At 30.1% G+C, this 6,812-nt stretch overlaps 1 protein-coding gene and 1 long non-coding RNA gene across 4 annotated transcripts; one reads left to right on the forward strand and one right to left on the reverse strand.

Moving 5' to 3' along the window:
- Window positions 1–446: 446 nt before the first annotated feature.
- On the reverse strand, window positions 447–2,041 carry LOC145092338 (tetraspanin-19-like). The gene is made up of 5 exons (XM_079030266.1): window positions 1,651–2,041; window positions 1,404–1,503; window positions 1,220–1,300; window positions 1,033–1,137; window positions 447–937 (listed from the first exon to the last, which is right to left on the reverse strand). Exons 1-5 carry the CDS (start codon window positions 1,800–1,802, stop codon window positions 767–769), a joined length of 609 nt encoding a protein of 202 aa, XP_078886392.1. The 5' UTR covers window positions 1,803–2,041; the 3' UTR covers window positions 447–766.
- A 1,012-nt stretch (window positions 2,042–3,053) lies between these two features.
- Window positions 3,054–4,837, forward strand: LOC145092340 (uncharacterized). 3 transcript variants are annotated; one of them, XR_013702492.1, is made up of 3 exons: window positions 3,054–3,615; window positions 3,682–3,813; window positions 4,711–4,837. It is a non-coding gene; the product is annotated as an uncharacterized LOC145092340 (long non-coding RNA). The 3 variants fall into 3 exon arrangements; XR_013702491.1 differs by having other exon boundaries at window positions 3,691–3,813; XR_013702490.1 differs by having other exon boundaries at window positions 3,054–3,813.
- The last annotated feature ends 1,975 nt before the right edge of the window (window positions 4,838–6,812 follow it).

Here is a 6,812-nt window from a genome sequence, read left to right on the forward strand (position 1 = left end):
TGAGCCTTCATTAATTAATCTTCATGAAAATGTAGAGATAAACCCATTTCGAAAATATTAAATTGAACCAAAGTATTGACGAGTAATAAAACATACAACATAGGCACAAAATCGGTCGATACATACATTTGAAATAAAAACAACCACATTCAATCCAAACAACCAAAACAAGTCAGAACAACAAATGCACTTAATTAGATCCTATGCAACAATTTTAATGATTTTAATTATATTATACATGTGATTAATAACAACAATAATACTTTACAAGAAAGTAACATTACATAAATCATTTGTTGGGGATTGGACTATTCAATCTCCACTAATACAAAACACAAACTCTGAATTCTTTCAAAATCGCAATTCCACCCTTATTATTATTATTATTATTATTATTATTATTATTATTATTATTATTCTAAATCAACGGAGAATGACATTGATACTTACGTGAAAACAAGCCTTGAGCAAGCTATATTTACAGACTTCAAAAACATATTACAAGCATATTAGTAAGAGGCTATTCACAAATATCATACAAATCAATCATATGCAACTCCATTCTCAGCATTCTATGTAAAAAAAGAATCAACGAATAATAACAAAGACATGAGTAAAAGATGTGTCGACATCTTCTCATTGTTGGATGCAATCATGGGTTTACTTCAAGTTTCCTCTGCTCCTTTTCACAAAAAGGTATAAAAGTCTGCATATTTCTCCAATTCAGGCTTTTAGTGAGTCAAGTTTCTTTTTGTTCAGATTTTACTCATGCCTCAAAACTCCCGAGAATGCTGCTTTGTAAAGGCCTCATATCCACATGCTTTGAATAATGTTTCAAGAATGGAACCCCTTCTTGAGTACACTCATTGTCACTCTCATAGTCTTTTTGATGTGGCCCAAGCGCTATGAGAATGGTTGCCAAAAACATACAGAATCCCTGGGATTTAAGTAGGAAAAGCTTCAGTCGAATTGAAGATAAATGATCAAATTAGATCTATCAAGAATATATAATCACATTTTTAGTATGTTAACCTCAACAGAGAGAATAGACAATCCAACCCATTTGCAAAAATGAATGTTTTCCTTGATAAAATCCTTCAACTCGATAAGATTTCCACTTGGGTCTTTTGGGAAGTCCTGATTTGATTGAAACGATTCATCAAAAACGGAAGCTAACAAGAGAAAGATTAGCAAAAAGTGAGAAAATCATATAACGTACCTTTTCCCAGTTCGGATTCAAGATTACATCCATGGTGATTGCACCTTCCAGGATTAAAATCAAGAAGATGAAGATAAGGTACTTCATTCATGTAAGGATAACAAGGATTTCAAAGTTCCTACATAATCAGACCCCAAAAAAGTGGTAAATGGGTCTCGATCTCTAGTCTAATATGAGAGGATACACAATAGAGACACCAAATATTTGACATTTCTGCAGCAATATGACCCCACAATGTTATCGCACATAGAATTGCACCAAATCCAAAGATGGCATATATGAACCTGCATTTTGTTAAGAACAACCTCATTCAAAACCGGATAACGAACTTTAGCTCCCCGATTAACATTATGTTTCATCAAATTCACTCGTAGGCTTATGTCATATACAAATTTACAGAATAGAGATGACGAATGTGAAAAGTGTAATACCAAGGAGCAAGGGGGTAGGAGTCGTCTACTTGATGATGACGAATCTTAATAATCCATACTGCGTAGAAAATCGTGGCGATTCCATACATTCCCATGACAGAATTAACAAGTTTCAGCAACGATTGTATGCAAATCCTCAACAGCGTCGTCATTTTCTAGAATGAATCGATCACTCACGCCCTTAACAAGAAATTTCGTCAAGAATTTCGACTTCGTGTAGCTATGAGCAACGGTAAAACCGAAATCCTAAACCCTAAGATCAGAATTAGGGTTAGGATTCAGGCTAAGAATTGTGGAGGGAAGAGGAGGTGATCTACGATAATCACTAGACAAGAGCTACATAAGAATTTCAGAGTGTATTCTTCCTAGCTTTCACGAGAAAAAGCATTAATGTCTTAATCAATTTTAAAAAAAATTCTAATTATTTAATGTGATATTAAAAAAAAAATTAACCAAGTTACTGTGGTGTAGTGGTTATCACGTTAGTCTTACACACCAAAGGTCTACAGTTCACATTCAAGTCCTTTGAGGGAAAATGATTTATTTGGTGAGAGTTATTTTAAATTTTTTTTTTCTTAATTTATATATATTTTAAGATAAATTTGTTTTTTACAACCCAAAGTTAAAAAAAGGGTTCGAAACATAATAATTCTTAACTTATTGAAAACTTTTTTTTGAAGGATTAAGGATAAATTTTTTTAATTTTTTTTTTGTATAAATATTATCAAACATTTTTTTGACTTATTGATTTTGAAAAAACCAATAAATCAATAAGTTGATTTTAAATGACCATCTTAACCTACATCCATAATAGGTGTTTACCCATTATTAAATGATGGTTACATCTATTTAGAAACCCATTGAGATTTCATGTTAGTAGCAGAAAATACTTTCGAGGTGAGTCTCATCTTTACTTTTGATAAACTTATTATTATTTTACATGTTTACTACGTTTATATACATATAAAACATGTGATTCGCATTTATTGTTGGTGCATGTATATAATGTAGGTGGGTCTTTGGGTGCTTTAGCTTTGTAATTAGGATGATACTTATGTGGACATATATCTGATATGCCTTAGCTTTGTGTCAAGACAAAGTGAAGTTTTTAACCCCATGATTAGCGGTTCAACTTTATTGAGAAAGCTAACAAAAAATTGGATAAAAAATGTATCGAAGAATTAATTGGATTAGAATTTTAAGCCAATCAACCCGGCTTAAGCTTCTTTTTGGACCTTTATTAGACAAGGTCTATCTTATTATAGTTGCAATTAATAAATTTTGTAGATAGTTGTGCACAATAGTTAGAAATGCATTTTGAGATAGAAAAATTAAATTGTCTTTTATCTTTTATACCTATAAATATACCCACTAACATAATTGTATTGGGTTCTCATGTGTTTATCCTTACCTCTATTATTAATAAAAGACTCTTAAAATGTAAAATGTAACAAGTCTCCTTTTTTTAGACCTCCTTCATTCCACATTTAAACAGTGCAACTTTCTTATCAATTGTTTTCCCGCCCATTGTTTCTTTGAGGAATCGACATCTTCTCCGACTAATCAACAATTGGGTTACCATATTCTTCCTGCAGTGTCTTTCCAACTTCCTTTCCAAATAAAAGTCCATGGAATATGGATTTCAAAATGTGAAATCCCTAAATCTCGATTCCTTCCATCTCTATATAGTTCTTTCTCTATCATGTAGCTATTGGATTTTGTATAGAAATAGCATGAGGTAAACCATACTCTATTATCTTTTCTGCATAAAAGATAGACACTCCATCTGCCCTATCTTATTGCTGGTGAATACACTTTAGCATCGTCCACCATAAACCCTAACACCACTGCTATTTCTAAGAGCTTATTTACCCAAACGTGCTGGCCGATTGAATTTCCTAGGCGCTCTCTTTAGTCTAACAACGATGACACAATTAGGGTTTGGGGATTTGATGCACAAAAAAGGTACACGCTTAATCATTAGTCATCTATTATTTGCCTCTTTATTTCTTAATTACTGTCGTGTGAAAGTTTATGTAGATTCTTCCTTGAAGAATTGATAATTTTTTATCATTAAAGAGGAGTTTCAAGAAAGAGATAGTCAACAAAAAGTAGGAAGGGAAATATTTCTCTGAAACTTATTAGTTCATGATTGTCTTCAAGGTATGTGTTATTGTAAATGTTAATAGTCGTTCAAAAATTGATGGTCTATGTAACTGCGAAAAATGGCTAATTAGCCTTGCTATTATGTTTTTTAGCATATTAGTCATGTTTTATTCACCAAGTGCTACTGGGATAACAATTTGTTGGGATAAATAATAATGTTACAAGATCTTAGAAAATTACATCAAACTTGGGATTCCTCTATAGTTAAGGAGTGAAGTGCACTGAAATATAATAATATTGGCTTTGAAACGTTCAATAATATCATATTTATTTACTTCTTTTACAACTTTTATTTCCGTTTTTTCTTCGTCTTAAAAAGTTATTAGATTTAAAACTATTTTTTTGCTCCAGGTCTTATGGTCCAGTTTTGAAAATAGGTCTTTTTTTTGGTAATAGGTCGTTTGTGTTCGAAAACTAAAATAATTTTATGTTCTTAAAAGGTCAATTCTTTGTCAAGAAAATAAAAACCGTTCATCAGGTAAATAAAGACTATGGATTTTATATTCATATTTCATATGTATATATTCGAATAACATTGTTATATATTTTCTACATGGTTTTGTATATATACTTAGAAGGAAGGTGCTACTCTTTGTTCCCTGAGTGAACAAGCTTTATGCATGTTCTCATTATTTATAAAGTAACTTACATATTTGACCCGTGAGTATATTTAATTATTTCAATTTTGTTTCAAAAAAGCTTTTTGCAGTTTCAATCCTTATTTTAGGGCATTTATAACGTTTTTGTTTTGAATAACATAATCATCATACCTTTTATTGATTTTTTAAAAAAAAATTATTTTTTTTTATTTTTTAAAATCATTATTATAGTAGTTTTGAGGTCAGTGCCTTGCCTTTTCATGCATTTAACCCATTTTTTAAAATGAAATTGCAGCTAAAGAAAGATGAGAGGAGAAGCAAATTTTTGATCATGTAAGTACATTGCTTTTTTGGTATCAAGTCATAAGTACATTGTTATTTTGGTATCTAATATACAATCGTCTAATTTTTTTGATCTTCCATTTAAACATTTTATATATTTAGCCATTTCCTGCATTTAAAATACATCGTCCTAATTGGGTGGTCTTTTTTAAAGTACACTAATCTAATATGGTACATCTTTAAATTACAATGCCTTGAAAAGAAATAAAAAATGAAATTATGATGTTCTAATTGAAAGAAATGAGAGTTGGATGTGATGATTAACAGATAAATGGTTGTGAGTTGTGTTTGTATGTGTGACTGTTGTTGTATATGTGTGTGGTTGCAAGAGATGTTATATGTGTGTAGTTGTGAATGTAGTTGTTATCAGTGCGAATGTGTGTGTTTGGTCATGTGTATGTAATGAATTGGCCCTCTTAGAATTTCATATTTCCACCATTTTGTTACAGACAAATCATCTAAATTGTAAATTAATAGATGTTTGAAAATCATTAATTAATATTATGCTTTTGAAGTATCAATATTCTTTTGATCTGTTAACCGTGGTTTTCACGGGTTATTACCTAGTTTAGTATAAACGCATATGTTTAAACTAAAGTTGACCCATCTATGAATCTCATATGCTTCAAATTTGAAGTGACATCTCATTAAAAAATGTTGCAGGTTGAGTCATATTAGGATTGATTATACAAGATCAATGGACATGGAGTATTTGTACAAGTTAAAATAAATAAATATAGAAAAATATTATAAATGGTCCATATGTTTTCTTAAGATTTGAAGTTTAGTCCCCAGAATTTAAAAATTTCATAGATGATTCATATGCTTTCAAAACTTTTGACGATTGGTTTTTATTTCTAACTCTATTAAGTTTTATCCTTTAACTAAAGGACATTTTCGTTATTTCACTACAACAGTGACCATTTATGATGTTTTCTTTTATTTTTTTAAAAGAAAAAATTAAGTATAATTATTTAATATATAAAAGATGCCTCTCTCTCTCTCTCTCTCTCTCTCTCTCTCTCTCTCCACCGTACACCCCACTTCTACACCTGTATACACTTTCTCTCGCTACAACAAAAAAAACATCGATTTTTTTGTTATCCTTTTTTACTTTCTCTTGTATGAATAGGAGCATGGTATAGATACACGATTCCAAAAACTAGGGCAAATTGATACCCTAAATAAGAGAAGAAACCAAAAAGAAAAATATGAATTACTTGAAGAAATAGACACCTCAGATTGGTGTGTAAGAGCTAGAAATTCTACACTTAAGTCTATTCAAACCAAGGGTTTGACAACTGTAGAAGAAAAAAAATAACATAACAAATTGGTTGTTAACCAGCGAAAGCCGATGGCACTTGATTAGTAAAAAACTAGAAGATTTTATTCTTCATTTAAGTTATTTATTGGATAATGATGAAGACCAAATTTTAAGAAATGTGGTCTATTTCTAGCTCTTACACACCAATCTGAGGTGTCTATTCAACAAGTCTTTCATTTATGACAATGTCTCAAATTAATAATAATATATTTAACTTAATAAATTAAGTATATATTACGTGTAAATATAAAGAGTTGAGAGTTTCAAACGATATGATTATAGGACCAGATGATACTTGATTAGTAAAAAATAGAAGATTTTATTCTTCATTTAAGTTATTTATTGGATATTATTTTACATGCTGTATCTGATACTAAAATTAACCGCAACCGCAATAAAAACCTATGGTGAGATTTTATGTTTTTCAAAAACCGCAAATTTGCGGTGCGGTGCGGTTATTAGTTTTCAGAAACCGCAAAAAAACCGCACCGCACCGCATATAATATATATACAACTTTTTTTATTAATTATTAATATATTAAATATTAAAAATAAGACAAGTTTCATTAATGAAATATGAATAAAATACTAGAAGACAAAAGTATAGTTTTTGCTATGTTTAACTTTGAAAAATGGTGAAATTAGATAATTTTAAGATATTTATTATTAATTACTATTGATTTGACGTTTTTAAGATATTAATTGTTTGTGATCTAAGTTAATTGTCTTAT

The sequence above is a fragment of the Lactuca serriola genome, chromosome 3 (assembly GCF_051521515.1).
Source record: "Lactuca serriola cultivar US96UC23 chromosome 3, Lser_US96UC23_V15, whole genome shotgun sequence".
Taxonomy (NCBI): domain Eukaryota; kingdom Viridiplantae; phylum Streptophyta; class Magnoliopsida; order Asterales; family Asteraceae; genus Lactuca; species Lactuca serriola.

Excerpts from the sequence above, each read along its gene's own strand:
- LOC145092338 (XM_079030266.1), bottom strand. The coding sequence starts at position 1,802 with ATGACGACGCTGTTGAGGATTTGCATACAATCGTTGCTGAAACTTGTT. Across the intron at positions 1,301-1,403 it reads ATATTTGGTGTCTCTATTGT|TACCTTATCTTCATCTTCTT; the intron begins GTATCCTCTCAT and ends ACATGAATGAAG. Across the intron at positions 938-1,032 it reads TGTCTATTCTCTCTGTTGAG|GGATTCTGTATGTTTTTGGC; the intron begins GTTAACATACTA and ends CTTAAATCCCAG.